The 24,954-nt window shown below is 39.2% G+C and overlaps 2 protein-coding genes, 1 long non-coding RNA gene and 1 other non-coding gene across 5 annotated transcripts; 1 reads left to right on the top strand and 3 right to left on the bottom strand.

The window, feature by feature from the left end:
- Nucleotides 1-82: 82 nt before the first annotated feature.
- On the bottom strand, nt 83-13,465 carry LOC103386091 (sortilin-like). Of its 2 annotated transcripts, none has more exons than XM_008320199.3 (20): nt 13,146-13,465; nt 8,891-8,953; nt 8,726-8,799; nt 8,531-8,633; nt 8,257-8,418; nt 7,664-7,737; nt 6,536-6,585; nt 6,326-6,453; nt 5,927-6,071; nt 5,690-5,845; nt 5,376-5,488; nt 4,454-4,556; nt 4,182-4,350; nt 3,906-4,084; nt 3,643-3,832; nt 2,990-3,106; nt 2,777-2,885; nt 2,537-2,649; nt 2,332-2,458; nt 83-2,018 (listed from the first exon to the last, which is right to left on the bottom strand). In XM_008320199.3, the coding sequence occupies exons 1-20, from the start codon at nt 13,449-13,451 to the stop codon at nt 2,004-2,006; spliced, it is 2,496 nt and encodes an 831-aa protein (XP_008318421.1). In that variant the 5' UTR covers nt 13,452-13,465; the 3' UTR covers nt 83-2,003. The 2 variants fall into 2 exon arrangements, with proteins under 2 accessions (XP_008318421.1, XP_016892450.1); XM_017036961.2 differs by having other exon boundaries at nt 2,329-2,458.
- Nucleotides 13,466-14,090: 625 nt separating this feature from the next.
- psma5 (proteasome 20S subunit alpha 5) lies at nt 14,091-16,948 on the bottom strand. The gene is made up of 10 exons (XM_008320200.3): nt 16,856-16,948; nt 16,533-16,583; nt 15,954-16,020; nt 15,740-15,866; nt 15,325-15,392; nt 15,130-15,237; nt 14,917-14,975; nt 14,720-14,822; nt 14,447-14,533; nt 14,091-14,316 (listed from the first exon to the last, which is right to left on the bottom strand). The coding sequence occupies exons 2-10, from the start codon at nt 16,559-16,561 to the stop codon at nt 14,239-14,241; spliced, it is 726 nt and encodes a 241-aa protein (XP_008318422.1). The 5' UTR covers nt 16,562-16,583; nt 16,856-16,948; the 3' UTR covers nt 14,091-14,238.
- A 400-nt stretch (nt 16,949-17,348) lies between these two features.
- On the top strand, nt 17,349-17,420 carry trnae-uuc (transfer RNA glutamic acid (anticodon UUC)). Its single transcript has one exon. It is a non-coding gene; the product is annotated as a tRNA-Glu (tRNA).
- Nucleotides 17,421-19,135: 1,715 nt separating this feature from the next.
- LOC112487782 (uncharacterized) lies at nt 19,136-24,076 on the bottom strand. The gene is made up of 6 exons (XR_003051204.1): nt 23,995-24,076; nt 23,142-23,200; nt 22,751-23,015; nt 21,894-22,082; nt 21,729-21,812; nt 19,136-21,611 (listed from the first exon to the last, which is right to left on the bottom strand). It is a non-coding gene; the product is annotated as an uncharacterized LOC112487782 (long non-coding RNA).
- Between the last annotated feature and the right edge of the window lie 878 nt (nt 24,077-24,954).

The following is a 24,954-nucleotide window of genomic DNA, read 5'->3' on the forward strand; positions in this document are numbered from 1 at the left end:
TAAGTGAATTATTGTCATTGCTAGTATACCAGCAATGCATCATCCCATTTAAGTACATTTACTGTAGAAATAATTTAAAAAAGACAGACACCAGAGAGTATTGAGAAAGAGACTTCATTTAATAATTGCATAAACATAAAAATAAATCTTGCTACAGAAAAAAATAATGTCTTATTTAGCGTGAAAAATGAGAAAAGGATGATCACAAATAACACATGGAAAATTATGTCAATATACATAAAAATAGATAACCAAAGAGGCACAGAAGCAATATTTTCACAGATCTGTAGAAACAGTGCAAAAACAAAACATGTAAATAATACATCCAAATAAATTCTGAAATAGCCTGGACTGATCTATAATGACAGCTGTGTGAAGACAAAAGCATAAATCACATATATTCAGTTACGTTTGTAACCAGGTCCCTCCATCTGCCCTAGAGAAAAACCTTTAAATCAGTCTTTCTTATCAAAATAGCTTATTCACTGGGATATTATTGCCTCTACTGGAGAAAGAAAATATATCATAAGACCTGCCTTTGTCAGAAGTTACAATACTTACAAAAATAGATGTATAATTGAATAGAGAAAAATGGGTGAAAAAACAAAGAACTACAATCAACTCATCTAAAGTAAAGCAGCGGAATATGAAAATGCTAAAATCCAGTTTTATAAACAGCGTAACTATTGTATAAAACACATTCAATTAGTGTTTTAAGAACATTTTCAAGCATGTTAAGATTTGTTTTAATTCTGAATGAGTCAATATACAAAAAAAAGTCTACAACTCTGGTCAATACTAAAAGAAACATCTCTTATCAACCTGATTTGTTACTGAATTTAAGTGACATTGTAGAAATTTTAAAAAGCCACTGCTGTACAGTAAACTATGTTTAAATCACTAGCCACATGCATTTTGCATATGTTGCTACAATATAAGACAACAACATACTAGACTGACTAGTAACAGAAACAGAAATGAGGACTGGTATACTCACTCAGGTGTCTAAATATTTTTTAGAATGTTCAAGTAAAGATTGTATTGTAGTTTTAATAATCATATGAATATGCTACGGTTATTTTAACCGACTAATATAACAATAAAAGTGCTTTGGCAGTAATTCAAGTCTTTCATTACACCTGGAATGGAATTTGAAAATATTGGCTGTCTTTATGCTACAATCTACATAAAAGGCTAATCTCAGCCTGAAACAGTCAAACAACAAATACTGCAATGACACAAATCATAAGGAACATAATTGAGATTTGTATCACATACGTTACCTACCCTAAATAGCAACTTAAAGTGAAGTTTAAGTAATATTTTATACTTTACTATTTCATTTACAAGTCTTTAAATGAAAAGTTTTGTCTGGATTCAGTATCAAAAACCCTCAGCAATACAGATGAAACCACAGCTTACAGTGAATGCTTTAAGAACAAATCAGTAAAGAAAGACGTGAATAGTACACAGACAGAGAGAACAGCATTGAGTCCGGCTCTTTACAGTTGCTGAGTAAAACGACTGTTATTGTTTTCTGACACAAACATCATGAGTATATTATCGTGTCATCGTTTACGGCTTCTCTCTATTTTAATACTACAAAAAATACTGTAAGCCGAAACTGCTTCTTACTTCTGTAACGCCTGTATTCTACTTCTAAATCATGGAACAGGAGTCCATATTTACTCCAGTCAATGCCGAATGAAAACACACACAGAGCGACACGACAGACCACATATTCAGATGCAACAGCCGTTACACAACTCAGAAACGACGAGAAAAGCTCTGCAGGAAACCAGACGCCTTTTTTTGGGTTTAATCCCCCTCCCGAAGTTATAACTTGAACAAGGAAGCTGGGTAAGACGTTGTCCCGCTGCTGCTGAGTCCTCCAGCCACCAGGGGATGGAGGGAAGTGAGAAGCAGATGTTAATCAGCATGTGGGACCAACGGAAACACCCAGGCATCGTGTAAGACTGTGTTAAATTATGTCTTGATGGCACTCATTCTAAGAGGTCCTACGAGGAAACACAAGTCACACACTTAACAGCGTGATAATTATAACAAGGCACAACTTAAAATGATGGGTCTGGGACTCCTTGTCCAGAGGTCAAATCTGACCTTTGGACAGATTTTTCGGCTTAAACCTGATGCTCAAAATTACAGTGACTTTAAACTGTTCTTTTATATATATGTATTTCTGTGAGAAAATAATTTTACAGTGCAGTAAAACCCCATTATCATTTGGTCACTTTGTGAAAAAGCAGTAAAATTAAATCTATATCTATCTATAACTCAGAGAGACCTCTGTTTTTAAATAATACCAGCTACCTGATCTGAGTCCTCGTTGTACTGTGCTTTCCCCGTCTCCACGTTTTGAGTGTCAACATCATCTACTTCTTCGATCTTATTGGCTTCGATGTGTTCCCTCATCACAGAGTACCGATGCACAAGGAACCTGGTGAGGGCAGGTACATGTACGTAAGAAACGGACAAAAACTAAGGAGGAGTTTGTGTCAATAGAGGAATTACTGACCGTCCTCCGCAGACGTACTTCTTGACCAGCCAAACTCCTGCGACCCCGCTCATCAGAAGAATCACTATGACAATCATCACTATGATGGCAGCATTTGGTGAGCTGGTTTCACTCTGTTTACAAGGAAATACGAGAGAAAATCTCAGAACTCCAGGTTGTTTAATCTGCTTTTGAGAAATTCACACCTACAGTGCTGCCCAGGTCAAAGGTCATTTTTTTCGTTGTGTGTGCATGACTGACCGGAGAATTTTGATGAAGCAGGTTGCTGGTGCATATTCTCTTGAGTTCAATTTCCTTCCTAGTTGGCTGGAAACCTCCCTCACACTGATCACCTGGAATCTTCCGGTACCTAATTGGATAGATAAAATAAATAGAGACTGATGTTTCCCGTTCAAAGAATACAACATGAACATACGTTTGGACACTTCAAGGAAAAATAACAGACATTCTTACCCACTCGTCTGCAGCTGTTCTGCAGTCCCATTTAAACAGAACTCAAGAGGACGGCCAATCATCTCCTCCTGCTCCACACACTCAGAGCTGTTCTCTCGTCTGTAATATCCAAAGTCACTGGGGAAAAAAAAAATCAATTAGGAGTCTTTGTAATGTGGGACGTGCAAAATAAATGACCTGATGAAGTAAATCCCCAAATAAAACAAATTAGCAGAGCTCTGGGATTTAGCTGCTCAGCCATGTTATCACCATGAAAGGACAATGGTGATTGACCACTAGTCTTCAGAAAATAATTCAGGTTGTTTGTATATTACCATGCTTCTTTTTCATAATTTATCAAATATATATCTCTATTACTCTTTTGCAGTGGTTCCCAAAGTGGGGGGCGCACTCCACTAATGGGCACAAAGCTATTGTAGGAACAGGCGTTCTTTATTAAATATTTTTTTATGCCGAATTAGGAATATTGCACTCTACCTATGATTTCAATTTTAGTGAGTGAGAATAGCAGTCTTTGAATTAAGTTTGGTGGAGTTTTATCAACAACAGCTGTGAACGTGTGCACTGTGATCGACAACAATCCTATCTACAAAAGGAGAGAGCACTGCAGAAAACGTTTTCCAAGAATATTACACAAACGGAAAATGACGTACCAGTGGTAATCATCCATTGTGCATGTACAAGGAGCCAGCTTCTTTGCGACAGCATAGTCCCTGCCATTCCAACAGACGGAGTCTTTCCTTAGGCGCAGAAAGGTTTCTTTATAGCCAAGCACACAACCATCCTGTAATCCATTGGGGTCTGTAGAGTGAGCCATCCACTGCACATAGTCCTTTTCAGTGCCTGGACATAAGTTACAACTCAGTACTCAAAACTCAGTACTCAAAACATCAGTCACGTGTAACAAAGGTCTCACAGTCTCTTGTTAGCAGCATCCTGAAGTCTATGGTGATGACTATTTTCTTCCTGTTCCTGTAACCCCACAGGCTGACGTTCATGGAGCGAAAGCCAGGCTCACTGACAATTGCACCAAAATACAACGGGTCGTTGGTGAAGTTGTAAATATTCCAGCACTGGCCCTCATTTGTTGAGAACCTGCAGATGGAAAAGACATTGATTAAACCTGTAGGTAAAACCAAATAATCCAAACAAAAAAAAGTTCATAGGATTCAATATGATCAGTAATCCTCACTTAATCTGGTTGACCGGTGAGTTGGTGTGTTCCACGGCCAACAGCAGGGCCCCAGAGTCAAGGATTTCATAGTGATGGGGGCCAGTGAGGGCCAAGAACCAAGAGTATCCACCATCATCAGACACATAAACATTAGGGGACAAAGCTGACTCTCCATCTCCAACACTGCCTGAGGAATATGGAAAGAGAATAAGTCAAGACAATATGAACGACTTCAGGGCAGAAAAACGTACCAGGTTATAAAGACACAGTTTTGTTCTTTTGGTTCCTACCATGAGCCAGAATGAGGCCCACAGCGTTGGGCTGAGAGTAAGGCAGACTGGGGACGTTCATCTTTAAGGTGGTGCTATAGGAGGCGTGGATGTGAAGTCTGCACTGTTAAGACACAGCCATCAAAGCAAAGTCAGTACTAAGTCACTTTGTCACTGTGGAGACTCGGGCTGTCAAGTGTTGATGAGCTACAGCCAGATCTGGTCTGGGAACATACCATTCAAAGCCACAGTGGCTGTTTTACACGGGATTCTGTGTTGAGTCAAAAACTGAACTCTGTCACATGTAAACATTCCTACAGGCTGTTTGATAAACAACACTGCTGTTTGTCTGCACAGGTATGACTTCAAACCTTTTCACATCTGGGTCAGAGCTCATCCTTTATTCTCCATCGCCGTGGACTGAGGTGAAAGTCTCTGCAATCGTTCAAGTCGTTCTACACTGAGACGCTTGAAGTCGTGCAATAGTAATGCTGAAAAAGTGTCCAGTGTTTTTCCTGACCAATGCTTCTCTTAATTGTTTACTGACTTTGGCAAATTCGAGGAAGAGTCTAAAGTGTCCATTTCATGATCATCCAGGCTCCTCAAAGTCTTAGAATCAGTTTTCTCAGATTTGTGCGTTGCCGCAATTTCATCACAGAGGTCTACAAAGAGTTCCTTGGATTTCATGGCTTAGTTTCAGCTGTGATTTATGGAACTTTATATCCAAGTAAATGCCTTCCTAAACTATACTGTCGGTTTATATGGTCACAGCAGATGTCAAGATTATTTATAGACGTGTAAAAAAAAATTTAGGCAAATCTGAAGCTATTGTTTGTCACTAAAATTTAATTATATTTTAACGTTCGTAAAAGCAAACAAAACATGACATGAGGACTGACTATTTCTTTAGCCGTTGAGCAGAAACACAAAATTATATTCTCACTGTAATTGGCCTGTTAGTGGAGGTCCCAGAGTCACAATGGCTGTTCTTTGGTCCGTGCAGCGTCTGCCACCTTCCTCCTTGGTCGAAGGTGATCATGGTCTCCATTGTTCCATCTGTAAAAAAAAAACAATGTGATGTCAGTGTGAGCTCAATTTTGAAGTTTGATAGTGTGTGACTAAAGCAGCTGGAAATAGACAATTAGTGAACACATGACATTCTTATAAGAAATAAAAAACTATAAAGAACTCGTTCTTTCCACATATTTTACTTTTTCTCCTGATTATTCCCAAAAAGTACACAGTATGTAAACTCACCCTCTGTGAGTACAGTAGTCATGTAGACACCTCTCAGTGATTTCACGGTGGTGAAGTCAGTGTCACCTCCCGTGGTTGTGTAGATGTTTCGCTCCAGAGACTTTGAAAATACAATTCCTCTGTCGTCGGAAACATAGATGGTTCCAACACCAGAGTCTGTGACACACACACATTGAGACATTTGTGTATCTAGGCAGACATCATTAATACAAGAACACCATCACTCTCAGATCTGACCTCCAGGGTCGTCCACGTGAATGAAGATCAAGTCCTGGTCGGCTTCCAGGACTGAGTAGAACTGCTCTGGGTCAATGATGGGAAGCTGAGCCATGTTCCACACTTCACCTCCATCCACTGACACGTGGATAACCCGCTGTGTTCCCTAAAAAAGTTGCATGTACAGTGAGTTCAGTAGATTTTTCTTCTAATTTGAGTTTTACACACACAGGATAGAAAGCGTCTCATGTTGCACTGCCCTTATCTCCACCTACAGGAAAACTTGGGCAGTGCAAGATAATATTGTTTGTTTTTTTGTTTTTTTGCAATTCACAGGATTTCTTTAATGAAATCCAAATTTTAATAAATGCAGGTACAGTTATGAAGATCATTAAATGAATGGTCCTGATGAAGCCGTACCTTTCCAGTCATGATGGAAGCAATAAGAAATTTCCCTCCCAGTATAAAGGAATAAACCCTTGTTGCAATGGTCTTAAAAGTTTGACCGTAGTCGGTCGTCTTTCTCAGCGCCAACATTCCTTTGTCATCTGACAGAAAGAGGAGAGAATTAGACACTGGATGAATTTTCAAACTATATAGCTTCATGTCGACAACACCGTTCTCACTTACTGCATGATCCATTGTAGTTTGTTGTAATATAGATGCTGTTCTTTGGACCCCTGTGTGTGTACAAGGACATACAGTGAAGAGGGAACATGGTGTTTCACATGGAACTGCTCATATTTTACACTGAAACGCATTTTGGGCTAAAATGTGTGTTTGGAATTTGTAGCAATCACAGATTAGAGCTGCGGTTTCTTCTAAGTGCTGTAATAGCAAAGCTAACATCGACTCCCAGGCTGCGCTCCAAGTCCTTTATGGCTTTGTTTGCTGCCAAAGGGGGCAAAAGGTTTTTGGTTCCAGGACTGTGGGCTGAATAAGAATGCTGCCGTCGCTGCTGCTGACTCATGATCTGCTCTGACAGCAGCCTCCGCTCCCTCACTGTGCACTCAATTCAGGCTCTGCACTAAAGGGACAGCTGTGGTCACCCGGAGCTATCGCGCAGTTCCCACAATGCACCGCAAGCTACCGCAGGCTGACATTACAACCTCATACCAACCCTGACGCTCAAATGAAACCAGACTCGGGAGAACAATCCAAAATCTCATGAGAAAGAGATGTGGAAAACAACAACAGTGACAATAAACATACAAGAAAAGCAACACTTCACATCTTGGCAGCGTGCAAAGATTATGATGTTCCTCTCTGGCATGTTTGTGTTTACTCTAAACTAACTGGAGGGAATTTACTATTAAAAAAAACAAACCCTAAACATAATGAGGTAAAGCAGCAGGTGTGAAATTTGTTCTTTTGCATTTTTTATTTTAAGCCATAGCACAAGTAGGTTTTTAAAAAGACACCGTACATTTAATTAACCATATAAACTGAATTACTGTATTATTCGGTATTATTTATAAAGATGTTTTTCCAACTGCAGCCTTTCTTTGTCACGGATTTTTCAAAGGAGGACCAACATGACAGACTTGAGAAACACATTCACTGGGGATTTTTGTAGCTTCCACTGATTAGCAGTCAGAACATTTAACTGTCAATTTCCATTTTTATATTTTATGGGAATATTTCTAAATAAGTCTTTCAAATATGTAATATAATATACATCTTCTCAATACAGCTCTACATCTCATAATTTTTTGTACTCAAATAATTATTTTTACAGAAAATAGATTGAATTCTCACCATCTGACCATACACGCACTGTCATGGATCTTCCTCCAAGTGGCGCCAAAGTCCTCAGATAGCCACAGGTCCGACTGAAAGTAAAACTTGAGGTTTAAGTTACAGTATGTGAGCAAACTGCTGCCATTTAAGATACTACACACTAAATAAATAAAAAATTTAGAGAATGATAATTGCAACATACTGACACAGTGCCAAGTTAATCATTCGGTCAAATTTTCTTCTCTTTGACAATACTTTTGCCAGGTTGTAAATACTGAACCACAGCAGTAAGCATGTGTGTAACGTCATCAAGCAAATACGTCATTAAGCAAACATGTCTGTGGAATTGGTAAGTGAAATCGTTAAGCAAGCACACTGATGATTTCAAGGAACTGGACCACTGGGAACTCATTATCAACAAGAATCCGATCTCGATTCCAGTCTTCAGTTCCTGACATCACACGTGTTGCAGTAATCAATTTTAACACTGGTTTATATCTGTCAAATACATTTTTCAGCTGGTCAGCAGCTTTTTATTTATTTATTTATTATGCTATGATAGCTAGCATTTTACTTTTCAGGTTTGGACGGTCACATAAGGCTGGTACTACCGTGATGCTGAGTGACAGGAGGGTGTTACAGTCTCCAGGGTTGTACTGTATCTGGAAGAGGGGCTCAAACGGCAGATCAGTTGGAACAAACGTGAGGCCAAAGTCCTGTGAGCGAAACAGTCGAGCGCCACCAATCTCTGACACTTCACCGACCAGGATAACCTAAATCCAGTCAGGAAACAGTGCTGAGCAGTTCATCACTCTACAAAATATGTATGCAAAACATCACCTGGAAAAAAAAACAGTATTTTTTAAGGACCCTCATTCTTCCTACCTTCCCAGAGTTGTCCGGACTGCTGGCGATGCCAAACTCTGAATGGACGAAGGTGTGGTTGATGAGGTGACTCACATCCTTGAAGGTTTTGCCATAGTCTTCACTGACACAGACACAAGGTTACAGTGAGATATTGAGGATAAGGTTTAGTTGAAAAAAAAAAGACAAAAGTCATCATCTTGTACTACATCTCACCTTCTGTAGAGGTTTGACTGGCCGAAACGCATCATAAACAATGGCACCTGAAATGTGGTCAGAACCAGCAGCACCTGCGTGAGGAAAGAGGAGAGGTTACATACAATATGATTTTTTACCACACAAATATAATATAATAATTATCACAAATATAAACAAACTCACCCCTGATCCTTCTCCAACCCAGGACAGCCAGAGTGGACTCACAGAACCGAGTGTGAAAGTGAACTGATTGGGCAGAGAAATCAGATTAATGAAATGTTGCATAACCAACTATGTATCAAAGCATCAACTGAAAACAAAAACAACATTGTTTTCTCTCCATCCCTGTCCTTCAACCACACAATAGAAATGGCAGCCAAGAGAACAGAATTAATTTCCTCTACTATCCAGAGTAACTGGGCCGTTTGGATGCAGCCTGCGTGTTTGACCTACATTTACGCCTAAATGAAAAGCTGAGGCCAGGAAACAAGACCTTGACTGACGTCCGAAATATGGCCACACAGCCAAACACTAATCCAACATTTAAACACAACAACAGAAGACAGTGTGAGTCAAGAGTTTTGCTGACCACAAACAAACTTCTACGGTATTGATCCGAAAGGATTGGGAAAATATTGTCTTCATGGTCAAAGTAAAGTGTTATCTGTCTCTTCTTTAACTGTAGGGTTAAGGTGTTTACAAGGTGAGCCCAGTGCTGGCCAGTCTGCACACCGACCTATAAATCCACAGGAGAAGGGCTCCTGCTGGAACTCTCCTTCCAGTGGAAACTGACTTCTGCTGCCAAATCTGAGTGAGAACACAACTTTCTAGCCCTCCTTCATGTGAATCAACGCATCCCCAATCGCTTTACTGTTGCTCCATATCATTTTCTTCTTTTGTATTATTTGTGCGTTGTGTTCACACATTCCAGCACAGAACTGCTGGACACACTTGACTGCTGACTCACAGGTCTGGATGCACAAACAAGTTTTTTAAACTATTATTTAGTGAATGGAAACAACAAAACCAGAATTCCTGATAGTTTTTCATCACCTGCATATTAATTGCAATTATTTTTTGTGGAAAAAAACCCCCAAACAAAACACCAAATTATTAAATATTAACAGTATTTAGGTCCACATACAGTTCTTTTTTTATTAAAGTCAAGTCACTACTATAAACACTAAAATCCATTGAAGCTTTTGCTCTACCTTAAAACTCACTAGGCAAGAATTTGTTTTAGATTCATTAGGTACAACTATCAGTCCACTCCATGGCTAGGCTACATATGTCTAAACCTGTTAGCACCGTCTGTCTGACTCCTTTTTTCTTTGGGTATTAGCAGCAGCTCTGAGTCCTTACTGCCAACTTCTGGATCTATTTCAAATTGCAAAACATTTACCCTCAGAACACTACAACTAAAAAGGCAAAAGTGAAATACAAGAAATTATAGAGAGAGTAGCATAGTTGAAAATGAAAACATTATTTTCAGTCATGCTGCAAAATTCATCATAAAAATCTCTTAATCTATACAGAATTATAAATTAAAAATAAACCTAAATGAAATACATAAATGCACAATGTAACTAAATCATTTACACTAGACCCCGTTTAAATATTAAGAATCTTTGCCAAACAAACCACCGTTTTTGAAGCCTTCAAGTGTTTAGTTTTACCTGAGCCATGTTAAATTCTGGAACCGTGTTTCAGTCCACAGATGTTGAAACTGTCCCAAAAGTATTTTAAAAAATTTCACACAGATTCCTTTTTACAATAAGAGTAATAGTTTCAGCTAAAGTTGAACATATACTTCTAGAGAAATACGCCAAATGCTGATATTTTCTTTACCTCAGTTTACTATTCAATCTCTTTTTCTTTATTTCAGTTCTTGATTTCATTGAATGCTTTTCTCTGTGCACCAACAAACTTTTACTTTCCACAACTCTCTCTCGTGTCCAGCATCAACTGTGCTGCTTTGTTGGTGCTGCAACAGTTGGCTGCAGCCCAGTTCCTCTACTCCTCCTCCTCCTCCTCCTCGTCCTCTCAAAGGTTTTTTCTCTATGTTTTTGGCAACAGTGAATAAAGGATGGGAGGGGAAATGAGGGTGAGGGGGTGTATAAAGTCAGTTAGTGTACACACAAAACTCAAACAAAAATACAAACACGGCCAAAGCCTGGCTGTCTAATACCATGCTTCCTGTGCAGTCTATATTGGACATAAAATGGAACAAAAAGGAGGGGTTTTTGGCTGGCTATATCTAAGAGCTACTCATCTACAAACTTAAAAGACCTTGTCCAATTGTTTGATTGCAGACAATTCAGACCGCAGTCCACACAAAGGCTGAAATAAAGTACAACGAGACCTTAAAAGCAGGGGGTCCAGGGGTGTGAGGAAGAAAGGAAAAGAGGGGAACCAGCATGCCAAATTTTTTCATGCTCAAAAGCTAGGCCAGGTGTCTGAACCACAGAAATGATGTAACGGAAGACGGTCCTGTGGAGCTTTGCAGCTCTGGACCGGGTTGTTATGCTTGAACATTCCTCTGGACATTAGAGCAGTACTTGTTGTGCTTCCTATGACAACATGTTGTCTAAAGTCTAAACTAACAGCAGGTAATGTTAGATCCATTGTGTGGGGAAAGCCAAAACTTTTTTATGAATGTCCCCGACATGACTTTCTTTATTTTTTAAAAGGTTAAAGGTTTAAATGTCTTAAAGGCAGCTTTACATGCTTTGTAATAAACTACTGGATATGGCATCATTTATTGAAACTAAACTAAAACCAAAAATGATGTTACATCTTTATTGTAATTTGTTTTTTGTTTTTTGTTTTTAATTTTTCAGAAAAAAACCTGTATACATTTTATTGTAATCAATCAGTTAGAGCAGGTTTTCTTTCAAATATGAACTCTGTTTAATATATATAACACTGTTTATTGCACTTGAAGTGCAGGTATTGTTGAGGTCTTCTTTCTGTCTTCACAAGTAAATAGAAATACAGTTGTTCCTCAAAAAGTTGAGCATGTTGTCCTTTTGACATCTCTATAGCACAAACCTTTATACGGAAAATGGAGCTAAGCTATTTCTTGTCAACTCACAAAGTTTTACTTTTTAAACTAAATACTGTACCTACTTACCACAAGACCACCTACAGATACCTATAAGACCAATCCAAAAGCTTGAAATAAACACTAATGTTGCAGCGACACCTCTGAAATAAGAGAGAAAAACATAATTTGATAACTTAGCATTAATATGATAGCATCCCAGTAATCAGAACCTTATCGTTAGTAATATGTCAAGGACATTTGTGATTTATTTTAATATCTCACTCTTTGCGTATGAAGTAGTGCATCATTAATCCAAAGTTTTGGAATGTTATTGATGTAGAACAGCTGAAGTTTACAGTGAGGCGCCACAGTATCCTAGATACCACGTTAGAGGACCTTGAGAGGCTCCAGTCAATCTGACTAGACTGATGTAGAGTCTGTTCTTTTCCAACATGGCATAAAGCTAGTGTTGTCTGCATTTTAGATGTACCAGGGAAATTCTTTTTCAATGGTGTAGTTAACCTACATGTTTAGGTAAGAACATCTGGGATTCATTCATCTTTACATTCAGATTACTGTAGGAATATCAAGAGGTCCTGCAATTTAAATTAAAAGTTTGTAGTTAAAACAAGTCACAGTCAGTGACCTGAAGACAAACTAGAGCTAACCTTGACCTGTCAGAAATTTGCAAATTCCGCACACATCACATCCCCTCGAAAATGAGATATTCAGGGTAAACAAATACAGTTGATGGGCGTAGTAAGAAGTGTGAGAACTTTCAATCAAATTGAACACCATCTCCAGGATATTTTGAAAAGTGGTCACACAACACACAATGAAAAGTGTGTAAGATTGTATAGAAATAATTTGAGTGTCTGATAATGTCAACAACAATGTATACTGCAATAATAAAATTGATCTGGCATACCAGAAGAATCATTGAATAAACAACAATCTATTCAATTTTACAACAAACTTACTATTCAACAGAAATGTTGATATGTTGATGTTGACATTTTTTTTTATTACGTTACATTAAGAACAAAACTAACTCAACAGCATTTGTCATATTAAAGTCACAAGAAATGTAGCCATAATATACTTATTTAAAAGCCTTACTTTAAACTAGCAAAAACCCTAAAATTTTAAAATATGAAAAAAAAAATACCAATGATTTCCGTACCACTAAAGTTCGCAAACCCCTTCTGGGAAAGGCGACTGTTAACTCTAAAGTATGAACGGTTGAGCATTAAGTTCTCCCATTGTGGATTCTGAGAAAAAAACAAGATGACCTACTTAAGACTGAAGGACGAATAGTCTGGTGCTAAGGGTCGAAGTGACTGTTAGACTATGTTTGCTTTTTTATAAAAAACAAGTGAATGAGTCACTTACACTGTGAGTGTTGCTCCGCAGGTTCGATTCTGCTCCGGGTGGAGCGGTACACGTCTGTTCATTCACTCCCGTACTGCGTTTCAACGGCTCGGACCTCCGTGGTTCCACCAGGTTCCGCTGGATACTCCCGGGTATCCCAGCCGGTGGGAGACCACTGCCCGTAGCAGTAGACGACAGCAACCCGAGCGCCAAAAAGCAGGACACGGAGATCATGCTTGCAAAAAAAATGCCCAACTTTAGTTTGACGACTAACCCAAGTGAACTAAAACTTGGCTCCACATGCCCCCCTCCCGACAACGAATGCATCTTCAATAACGGCCCATTCACCGCAGAAGGGGATTGGTCAGGACAAGAATAACCGACCGTCTCATTGGTCAGCAGTCATCCTCACACACTGAGATGTCAAAAAATGTGTCGTATTACACTGCCATCTGGTGGAAAGACTGTGAGAAGCATAATCTCGGCAATCTATATGAATAAAGAAGGCGCTATTTAGAATCAAATTTATTTCTTTGTTTTTTCTTACATTTGTTACTTGATTTGTCAACAAGGAAACCAGCACAAGCCCCCAGTACTGTTTCATATCCTCGGAAAAATTACACTGTGAACGGTTCAAACTATACGACACCGTAAACAGTGATTAACATTAGAGTGGGAGCAGATGTTTGTACTTTTTTTTATTACACACGGGAAGCAGGTGAGTTTTGGTTATCACCATTCTTGTAACAAATCTATCCATTAGATATGGATCAACTATCAATTCAGAATTTTTTATTGGCAATTATTAGGAAAAATCTAATAATATATTACACTTTAGTAAGAAGCGAGTGCTACAGGTAAAAATGAAAGTTATTTCAAAGGCCAACCATCTATTTGTCAACTTTTCACAGGTGAAAAACTGTGAAAATGAACTGAAGAAAATGAATAATCACGACCACAAAAGAATATTTCTGAATACAACAGTTTAATTTCAGAATTGATTTGTACAAAAGGTTTTCCCGCCCCTATCCCTAACCCGGAAATATTTGTTTGTGTGTTTTTATGTCCTGCCCCTTTCTGTCCAGAAGTCAAACCACAAATTACAGGTGTTTTTCTAGATATCCTTGATGACATCTTCCAGCTCCTCCTTGGAGTACATGTGGAAAGTCTTCCCCGGCTCCACCGTTGCCAGCTGTAGAAGAGACGGTGAGTTGAAACCTCAAAACACATCAACTTTTTAAATATTAAATCATTTTTTGTTGCTAACAAATATGTCCTCTTTTTAATACAAATATCTCTTTCATCGTGATGGTGGAACACACCTCAATATTAGTGGCGTTGAGCTTCTCCTCCATCACCTGCTTCAGAATAGTGAGGGATGACTTGATTGCATCTTTTAATGTCATAGACTGTCAGTTCCCCAAAGAGAGAGAGAGAGAGAGAGAGAGAGAGAGAGAGAGAGAGAGGAAGCGAGAGACAGACAGCGAGAGAGAGAAACAGAGACACTTAATGCATTTACCTTAATGCACTCCTTTTAATGTAATGTCCCTAAATGCAGTTTACATGTCAAAGTGTTCGGATAAGTCAAACCGTACCTTGTGGTAGACTTCTTGCAGAGAACTCTGTGCTCCCTCAGATGCTGAACCAATGGCACGAGCATCACACTCTACAAAGGTTCCTGACGGGTCCATATGGTACCTACACATACAAACAAGGACAATGATGTCCTAGTAGCTTCACCTAATACTATAGGCATCTGCTAAATGAGATAAGATTTGTGATCTGAACTTACAGCTGTGGTCCTTTTTCATCCACTCCCCCAAACAGAAGTGCTACACCGAATGGTCGACTCTATATGAAAAAACAAACAAAACAAACACAAAAAAAACAGCTTAGGTATATGTGAAGTAAAACTAGTTAACTGATATGTGGATTAGGGCGTTACAACTTTATTTGGTTTAATTATCTGTTTTTTTATTATATAAAGATAAGCTGACAGACTGACCATGGCACCAGGATCAGCATCCTCCTCTCCAAACTGCAGGGCCAGGTTGGACACCGCCTGTGTTATACTCTCCACTGTCATTTTCTCATTGTAAACAAACCAGTGGTTCTGAGGACAAATGTGGATGTGAGTTATTTTCAGGTCAAACACAAACACAAGCAGTATGTGTCATTGCTTAGACTTTAAGATTTATACCAGTGTTTCCACTCTGGCTTTGTCGATGAGAGTCCTTGCATCAGCTATCAAGCCACTCATGGCACATCCTTTAAAATAAAACACAGAAAATTGCATTAATTAAATAGACTGCAGATGTTTAACTATTAAAAATCAGTGTCAACAAAGATATATGTGAAAAATCTAACACAATTGTGATTTAAATACAATTATAAAAATGTATATTGAAACTTCATATGTAGTTTATTAAAGTTTTCAGTTATTTTCTATAATTTGGGCTAATAATAAAAATAGATGATTTAGAGGATGTTTCTAGTCTGTTGTCTTTTCCATTCAACAGAATACGGAAGAAAACTATGCTCTCACATGTACAGATGACAGTTTCCAGCTATGGAATGTTGCAAATTAAGAGTTGTAAGTTGTTGTTTCCAATTACCGATGTGACTGTCAATTTCCACTATCTTCTCAATGCTGTTGGGCTCCATCAGGGGAGAGGTGATCCTCTTCTCCACAGCCAGACACACTCCCTCTGATGTCCGAATGCCAATGGCTGTAGAGCCCAACTGGAAGTACAAAACAGGGTCAACTCAAGGAACAGAATATAAAATTTAAAGTACTGTTCTGTCACCCACCATTACAAATGTACTCACCTTTATGGCCTCAATAGCATATTCAACCTGGAACAATCTTCCTTCAGGAGAGAATGTGTTTACACCTCTGCAAAACAGGATTAGCAACAAAATAAAAATTTAAAAGTAACAAGAAACTGTACTTTGGTATTATAAATGTAGCATAACATGTTTAGGGGGTGGAATTTTTTGGATTGAGTATTAGAAATGCATACATTCATGTGCAATGGTAAAAAGAAATCTATCTATTATTTTATTAATTTAGTCTTGTTATCATCATGTTGTGTTGTCTTCTCGTTTATCTGGGTTACCTTTCACTTAATTCATCAAAATAACCCATAATGTTCTGCTTTATAAAATTGACTACGTACACAAATACGATGTGCTGAGACAACTTTCATCAAATAAATAGGTATAGCGAAAGTGAAAGCAAACTAGCAAACTCTCTATATAAGTTTAACTATAAAAACTCTTTCTAAAACGGCTTTTACTACGGCTTTTACTAACAGATTAAGTTGAAAACTCCATTACAAAACATCTTAACACGACATCGCCCTTTGTAACAGACAAGCGCTCAATTAATGACAAAGCAAATCTTACCTGTCATATTCCGATCTTGTCAAAAACATCGTTGAACGTTTGGTATAGGACCTGCAGAAGGATGGTGTTTTTATTGTTAGATGCGTAAAATATCAAAACGTTTAGAGGCGGAAAACTTCTTGTTTCTATTGCGTTGTATGCCAGATTAGCTTTCTTGTGTTAGCTCTAAAGACGAGGAAGCGTGTCAGCTAACTGACAAGGATCTTAAGCCAGTCACACGAAAAAGTCAAAATACAGTTTTTAGATAGTATTATTATTTAAACGAGTGTGCTAAAGATATTTGGATGTCCTTGTAGATTATTGTAACACATTTACAAGTATACCTTCAGCTTCAGTCCCTTGAATGAGTTCGCTTGTTTCAGGGGAAACGACGAAAGATCCTGTGCAACATAAAAATGTGCCAACTGAAAACCAGTAGCAAGTAAGGTTCCGCTACTCTCTTTTAAAACTGCTAAGCTTACCAGTTATAATAGTTATAGAAATCAATGAGTGGGATCACTCACGCAGATAAATGTACAAGTCTACAAACATTAATTATTTACATCTTTTAACTCAGCCTTCAAATGAATGTTAATGTATCTTTAAATGATAGACAATGGTTACATTTTTCATTATTCAGTATTGTGGACCTTAGACTAATTTTAAAATAATCTTAATTTATGTTAATGCGTATACACTTGTATACTTTGCTCATACGTTTACCTAATTACCTCCATATTAATACTAAATAAAACTTGCCAGACATATAATATACACATCACAAGTGAAATCACCAAATACGTACTTCTACGTATGATGCGGCACATACTTACAAGTTCCCATATGGTCTAGCGGTTAGGATTCCTGGTTTTCACCCAGGCGGCCCGGGTTCGACTCCCGGTATGGGAATGACACATTTTCGTGTTGGTCATAACGTTCTTCTGCGGCTATAATTGAAGTAGTATCTGTGCTGCAATTGTCAAATAATTTATAACGACAGCGATGGATTTCACCCTTTACACAACTTTGATTATCCAAACCCCATTTATAATCACACAAACAAACACACGAAAACGCTTTGTCTGTTATGTGTTTTGTGTCATTTCAATTCAAGACAAACATCTTCAGCTTGAGCTCGCCATTTTTTTTCGCCTTCACTTATAAACCACAAGGTAGCAGTCTTGAGCTGTGATGTCAATTCAACAACAACAGCAAAATGCCTTACAGTGTGAATGTACTCATTCCTTGGTGACAGTTTTACTGATCTTGATCCCAGGATAAAGACGGATATGTGTGTCTTACAGAGTGCAGCTGTTTTCAGAGAGTCACTGAGTTCAGTGGAGGGACAGACCAGCCAAGTTATCCAGGAGGACAATACAACAATTAGACACACTACTCCCTCATCAGACTATCACATGGTTGCAGTAGCTCACACCTCAAAACAACACTCAAAACCTTATGTCATTTATGGACGTTTAGGAAGACTTTTTTTAACTTTCATACTTCTGCTAAATAAATTTAGCACTACCATATACTGTACCATAAAATTTAATCAATTTATTAGCGTGACAAAAGCTGGACTATCAAATTGCCTAAATACTTAGCTGTAATAGTAATCAGAACATTTATCAAAATCAAATTTTACACAAACATTTGAAAATTTAATTCTTCTCTGAATCTCTGGAGATCTAAATCTCCAGCATTACCCTGGGCTCAGACCTCCTACGTAACAGAGGTGGTATCATATGTACAGTAGTAGTATGATATCGCTAACATGGCCCTAAGTAAGGGTAGGGGTCAAGGTAAGGGTTAGGATTTATACATTAAACAAAAAAATGCTAATTGGTCAGCAATGAAACTTCAATTTGCTCCATAATGGACAGATGTTCTTTCATATTTCAACAACTTTTTTGCTTTTGATATTTTAGCACTTTTAGATTAATGCTTACCAAAGTAGAGGAACCATGCACCCCCAGTAAAAAAAAAGCCAGTATAATATGTTTTGCCTGTGTGACACACGGCCTGTGGGGTCTTGTGTGTCGGCCAGATGTTTGAGACCCCTGCTATAATACAGCTACATTGTGTTTTTAACAAAGGATCAACTGCTTAAACAGAAACTACAGAGCTTTAAGCCATGTTGCAAGTAACAACAACATTTTCAATAATCATGAAACCCGCCCCCCAACTGCTCCAGTTTTGGGTTAGTAACCTCAATGCAAAATTCATAATCCCATCGACCCACGTCTATTAAAGGCTTTAATAACCCATTGAATCGTCCTCACAGGTGAGTGGAGGTTGAAAAGATAGCTGCTGCAGCCCTAAAGGGTGGGGCATATCTCCGAGGGCTTTTGTTGTTAATAGTCCTACACTGAAGGGCAGGTGGGTTTTGTGTTGATACACCGCCAATACATGCTCAATGATGCTCATCCACTATTTGCACATGCCATATTGAGCCTTTTTGTTTTTTAAATGTCAGCCAGACTGCTTTGATAACCCAGGTGGTGTGTTCTAGAAACATTTAAACTCGGCACATTACTGTTAAATTAACCTGCATGGTGAGCAACTTCACTTCACGACTCGTAAAAAAGATTTGTAGCATTTGCCATAGCATCGCCCCTGTCACGACTCGTAAAAAAAGATTTGTAGCATTTGCCATAGCTGGGCCTCGGGCAGAAAACCTATATGAGTGGAGGATAAAAACACAAGTCTAAAAGAAGACACATTTATAGTAAATCATGCTGCTGTCATGTGGGTAGGCTGTGTGATTCACATACACATTTATCTCAGCTGTCATCACCCCTGAAATTCAGTGAGGAATATTTGTCCATCAGCTCTTTGTGTAGCTGTTGTTGTTGTTTTTTCTATATCTCTGGGCCTCCACCCCTACTCCACCTACAGCCCTGCGTTCCAATGCTGGAACATCAGCATGGTCACAGAGATGCTGACACACACACACACATATTTGAGGAGACATTATATAAATCTGTCCATCCATTGTCCAAATGCTGTGTGAGCTTTGATGAAGGATTGACACAGCATCTGTGACACAGGCAGAGGTTGAGACAGCTGCTCGGCCTCGCTGGTCCACTGACAGACGCCTCTGTGCAGCCAGGCCACGCCTCAGCTCCTCTGCTGCACAGAGAATTATTGTCCTCAGTGTTGCTACTACTCTGGTGATGTCATGACTTGTCCTTTCCCCAGGGTGCTGTTGTCTCTGTAAGACTGGATAGACACTGTCGAAAGAAGTCATAACCACAAAAACTACATGGACTGATGACGTGATGCCACCATATTACTGTACGTACTGCGTACCCAAAAGCCTCCTGCACATTGGCCTCTGTCCTGAACTCTCCTTTCCTGTTTTGAATCATATTTGGCTCTCATTTGCATGGCAGTTGATGTTTTTTTTTTTGCAACTGCTGCTGCATCGCGCAGCTGATATTCAAATAGTACCTTTTGCTTTATTAACTCCACCTGTCTGTGGTGTCACTTCCTCTGTGCTCTTCTCAGCACATGGTGATTGTGGACTGAGCTGGGATAAGACAAGCAACAACAGCTAGTGTTTAACAGGACCTTACAGGCAGGTGGAACAGTCACAGTCAAACCCAGTGTCATACATTTGGATGTATTTAAAGCTAAATGTCTTATATATTTCAGTCATGTGAAATGTGAAATAAGACAACTGTTGTCTACCAAATCTGGAATAAATAGTTCAGACTGACTGACTCAGAATCTCTGTATTGTAGATCTGCTAAGAAACTGGACCAAAGAAACATTTCACATTTAAATATAGGACAGTTTTAAAATTTTCCTTTTATTAGATTTATTTTGATGCTAATTATAATTCTGAAAAAATGTCAAAATAACTTTCCTGGTTGTTTTATTTTAGTGATCCAGTTCATCGTTTCCCAGAGACTGGTTCGCAACCCTCAGGTGGGTCGCAAGAGATTTTTTTGGGTTGTCTCGCATCATGTTTCCCAGGAGTTTACGAATAATGTCTGTTGACTTAGGTCGTGAAGTTTGGTGACATTTAAAATATTGGTCCCCAGAAAAAACGTTTGGGAAACATTGATCCAGTTACTTTGTCCTATTGACATTTTTGAACAAATATCAATGTTCACCGTGTTCATCAAAAGAACCATGATGCTGGCTCATTTCCAGTCATCTAATTTATTGTAAACATGTTGAGGTTGTTTATGGTTTCATTAATCTTTTCTTTGAAAGTGATCTGTGTCCCATCTCCGGCCAACTCCCAACCCTCTCTCTTTTGTTTTTCTTCTGCTTTAGCAGCAGATTCTCTTGGGTGCTGACACAGTGCCATTAGTGTTTGACTACACATTATTAGAATCACCAGGCAATAAGATAAGAGACGCCGAGCGTAAGGGAATGCCATTTTTGGAGTGCCGAGTGTCAATGGCTGTAAATGTTGGACAACAGGGGGCAAAGGTGTTGAAACAAATGATTTGTTTTGCAGATAAGACCTTCATAAGAGCTCAGGTATGCTAAAGGACTATATACATATACACATACATATACACATACATATAATGGGGATATATATATGAGAGGCCTATGTTTGGGCATAGAGCTATAGAAAAAAGCAGATGATGCCACTTAAGCTGTAGAAAAGGTGGAAAGGCAAAATTCATTCGAGTGGATGAATAACATGGACCTTTTTTTGGGTCTTCCACTGAAGTGATGGAGAAGAAAGACCCTGTGGAGCACAGGAAAACCAATGAAAACTCCTTCTCTCACCACCCACCTTCTCTCTTCTCCATCATCCTCCCTCTGTCCTCTCCCCATCCATTGTTTTACTCTTCTCTGTTATTATCAGCCAGATCTTTATCGACTCACCCCTTCCTTGCTGTGATAGAGCGCAAGGCCATCCTCCCACATGGTTTTAGTGAGAGATTTCTAACAGCGGCAGCAGCAGCAGGACCAGAGGGAAGAAAAGGGAGAGAAAGAGGCCCAATAAAGTGGGTCTAAATATAGAGGCAGCAGGGCCTTTTTTCTCTTGTCCTTATAAAGAGCTGCTGGTGAATCCTGGTGGACTCGCCTCCTGAGCTCGGATCACTCCCTCCAGGATCAGTAACATGAGTACTGGTGCATGGAAACACACAAACACAGAGGGTCACTTTATTTTATGGGAGAGCGGACAGACCTTAGAGAGTTCTTTTTTTTTTAATGGGGGGACTAATCACATCAAGTGGAACATACTAAAATAGGAAAGGTTTGAGGAAACCTCCACAAACCAATGATGGGAGATATGAATGGTGGGGGAGTTTCCGTGGCTGATGTGCTCTAGAAGATGAAACAGAGAAAGAGATGAATATATGGTCAGAAATATCTGAGACGGTGGAATCAAATCTGTGCAATCATCACCGTCCATTCTGATGCCTCCTTTTGGCTCACACCTGGTTGGATAGTTCCAGTTATGTCACATTTATAACTGTCCTGTTTCTTCTGCAGACTGGTTCCCAACACTTTTATTTTTACTTTTTCCTTGAAATCTTTTAGGCTACATTGTGAGGTTTGTGGACTTTTGCTGTCTTGGTGTTGTTCCTCTCTTTGCTAGAAACACAAAATGTGACATAATAGTATTTTATTATCCCAACAAGTAAAAAAAGAAATGAAATTTGACATTTATTCCCAAACTTTACTTCTTAAAAAAGCCCCCCCCATTCTAGTCTGACTGTTGAACATTGTGTACGGTGACCTTGAGTGTCCAGAAAGGCGCCTATAAATAAAATTTATTATTATTATTATTATTATTAAATCTGATTGCAGATTTAAATTAATATTAGTTTCATGGTTAAAATTTTAAAAAACATTTAATAAAAATATTGTTATTATTATTGCTAATAATACTAATACTAATAATAAAACAAAGTCAAGTGGAAACCACATCAGGATCTTTTAAAAAGAACAGGAAAATGCACTTTGAATAAAGCCTCAGTGTCATGCTCCAAATAACAAAAATAACCATGGTGTTTTCTCTTGTGTAAATAGTTGTGCAGTTGCTCACAGCAGTGACAGCAAAGACAAATTCACAAAAAACAACCATCCCTTTGAAAGCTAACAGGAACGTAAAAAAGAGTGACTAATTCAGGATCACCACAATACTGTGAATTTGACAAAGATAAAGACGCTGCATTAGCGTTGTTAAATTAAATTGAGGAACAACATAAATGATCAATATTGACAGATGTTATTTCATGTCATCTGCTGAGGTGTCCTACACACTGCTGCTGTCAGTCCGCAGTCTGGTTATCACAGGTGTGTGAGTTGAACAGCTGCGTCCCACCAGCTGCCTTTCATTAAATAACAGTCGGAGCGCTACGCAGGTCATGTGCCGTTTGACACTGACAACAGATGTGTTCCAAGAGGGAATTCAGAAGCAGGTCACTGATACTTGGCTTTTTTCACGCAGTGACACAGTTAAATTGGATCTTTCACACATGAGTGTTCAGCTGTCAAGATATGCCAGAGGTGACAGCAAAGGTTCTGGAGTCAGGCAGAAGAAGAAAAAAACATTCAGTGTTTGTTGAAACAATGACTTACACCTGTTGCTTACTGTTCCCCGCGGTGTGTTGTGGGTGGCAACACACAGTGGCGTGTGTATATACTCACACTCACACTCACACACACAAGGTGATCTTATCGAAGGTGGTGAAGCTGATAAAATGGTCCTGAGAGAATTAGAAAAAAAAGATGACATATCATAGCACACAGAGTCAATGTCAGTGTTTGAAGATGGGGGGGGGGGTGTTATCAGTGACGATACCTTATCCAGATACTCTTACATGTACTCTAAAACATGTTAGCTAGTCCAGCTGTGTGTTAGTCGTAGTCTCTGTGGACTCTGTGCTGTGATGCATCTTTAGATGTTTCATTAAAAGCTGCTATTAAAGGATGACGCCTCTCTCCCGCCCCTCCGCATCTTTACGGAGCAAATCTTTTCACTACGACCAGCTGTTCACTGGTCAGAGGGTTATTTAGTTTTCAAATGCAGTTCAGTGTGTCAATGGCTTCATGGGTAGTTTATTTTAAGTAGGTCAACAATGTCAGCAGTTTGTTTTCAACATCAGGGGAGCAAGACTTCCTTTCAGATTTGTTCTAGTATGAGAACTATAATAAAACACCAGAAGGTGCGCTGTAACGCTGTAATGCACGGAAACAACGGCACAGTGGATAAATGAGGTGCCTGTATCTCACTTTTTTTTGAGTTATTTGTACATGTGTATGTAAAATGTGTTTTCCTGCAACATGCAAATAGGGTTGCAGACTTGACACTTTGTTCACTGGAAAGGAGGGGAAATATCTTTCTCAATTGAAATGCCCCAGTGATATAAAGCTTTGCTCACTTTCTGTTCAGTTGACTTTGGTAACTATACAAAAGGTTTCTTAAGAAATGGAATATGATGGATGAAGACTAACTGCAGTTGTCTCTGTCAGAAGCTCCGATCTTCTAGACATCACTCACCCCTCACTGCCCCTTTTCTCTCCCTCTCACGTTTTCTGCCACCACCCCAACCAACAGATCTTCGCTGTGTTTGAGTTTGAAGTGGAAACAACAACTACTCGGTGGAAAGTATGTTGGTCAGAGATAAGACTATACGACAACAGGAGCGCGCATGCGTGCACACAAAACTCAAAGTCTGGTGGTTGAAGGTCAGGGCTTTTATTTTGTGGTGTAACGGTTGAAGCCGCTCATGACGTTCACATCTTAAACACGTCTTTGACCTCACCAGACCATTTACAACTTCTCATTTCTCCACCTCCTTATTTCTCTTCCACTGCTTTGTCGCACCTCGTGCAGGATGTTAGCACACGCTACATCAGCTGCTTACTTGAACAATGACTGCAGGAAAGTTTTCTTTTCCAAAACGACTGCTTCCTCATTCGGTGGGGCGTGGGGGAGTGGGGAGATGGGGGTGAAGTGGGTGGGTTGGTGTCTGTTTTAACCCTGAATGTCAACACTTCCAGACAAGGGTGGTGTGAAATGGTCACAGGGGAGGATGCGAGACTGGAAGTGTCTGTGGTGCCTCAACCGTTGGGAGGTGTTGGGGGTGGGGGTGTGGTATGGGTTATCAGAAATAGGAGATTGGGGGAGGGGGAGCAGAGGGGGTGACTGAGCAAGTGATTACAGCACAGCCAGAACGAACCTCCCCAGGCTCCGCATGAGACAAGTAAGATTATATTACAGAGGAAGAGCCCGTGGTTACGGCCAGAACTGTGCTTTAAAAACAGCATTTTTAAACAAAAGTTAGGGTCATTTCAAATGCTTCAACTCCAGGAACACACCCCCCTGTTTACTACATTCCTCATGCATGAATCTGAAAAAGAGCCTAAGAAATAAGAATCGCCACTTAATGCTCTGGTAAAAGAACATATTATTCTACTGTAATTTGTAGGAGAATTATACAATCAAAGCTTTAAGTCA

This window comes from Cynoglossus semilaevis, chromosome 11 (assembly GCF_000523025.1).
Source record: "Cynoglossus semilaevis isolate Cse_v1.0 chromosome 11, Cse_v1.0, whole genome shotgun sequence".
Taxonomy (NCBI): domain Eukaryota; kingdom Metazoa; phylum Chordata; class Actinopteri; order Pleuronectiformes; family Cynoglossidae; genus Cynoglossus; species Cynoglossus semilaevis.

What these genes read in the sequence shown, in the direction of transcription:
- psma5 (XM_008320200.3), bottom strand. Translation starts at nt 16,561, where the DNA reads ATGTTTTTGACAAGATCGGAATATGACAG. An exon ending in ACAAGATCGGAATATGACAG is followed by an intron (nt 16,021 to 16,532) that starts GTAAGATTTGCT and finishes CCTGTTTTGCAG; the next exon opens with AGGTGTAAACACATTCTCTC. An exon ending in ATGCTGATCCTGGTGCCATG is followed by an intron (nt 14,976 to 15,129) that starts GTCAGTCTGTCA and finishes TTTTTCATATAG; the next exon opens with AGTCGACCATTCGGTGTAGC.
- LOC103386091 (XM_017036961.2), bottom strand. Translation starts at nt 13,451, where the DNA reads ATGCATTCGTTGTCGGGAGGGGGGCATGTGGAGCCAAGTTTTAGTTCA. An exon ending in CCACTAACAGGCCAATTACA is followed by an intron (nt 4,557 to 5,375) that starts GTGAGAATATAA and finishes GTGTCTTAACAG; the next exon opens with TGCAGACTTCACATCCACGC. An exon ending in GGGCCTCATTCTGGCTCATG is followed by an intron (nt 4,351 to 4,453) that starts GTAGGAACCAAA and finishes CATATTCCTCAG; the next exon opens with GCAGTGTTGGAGATGGAGAG.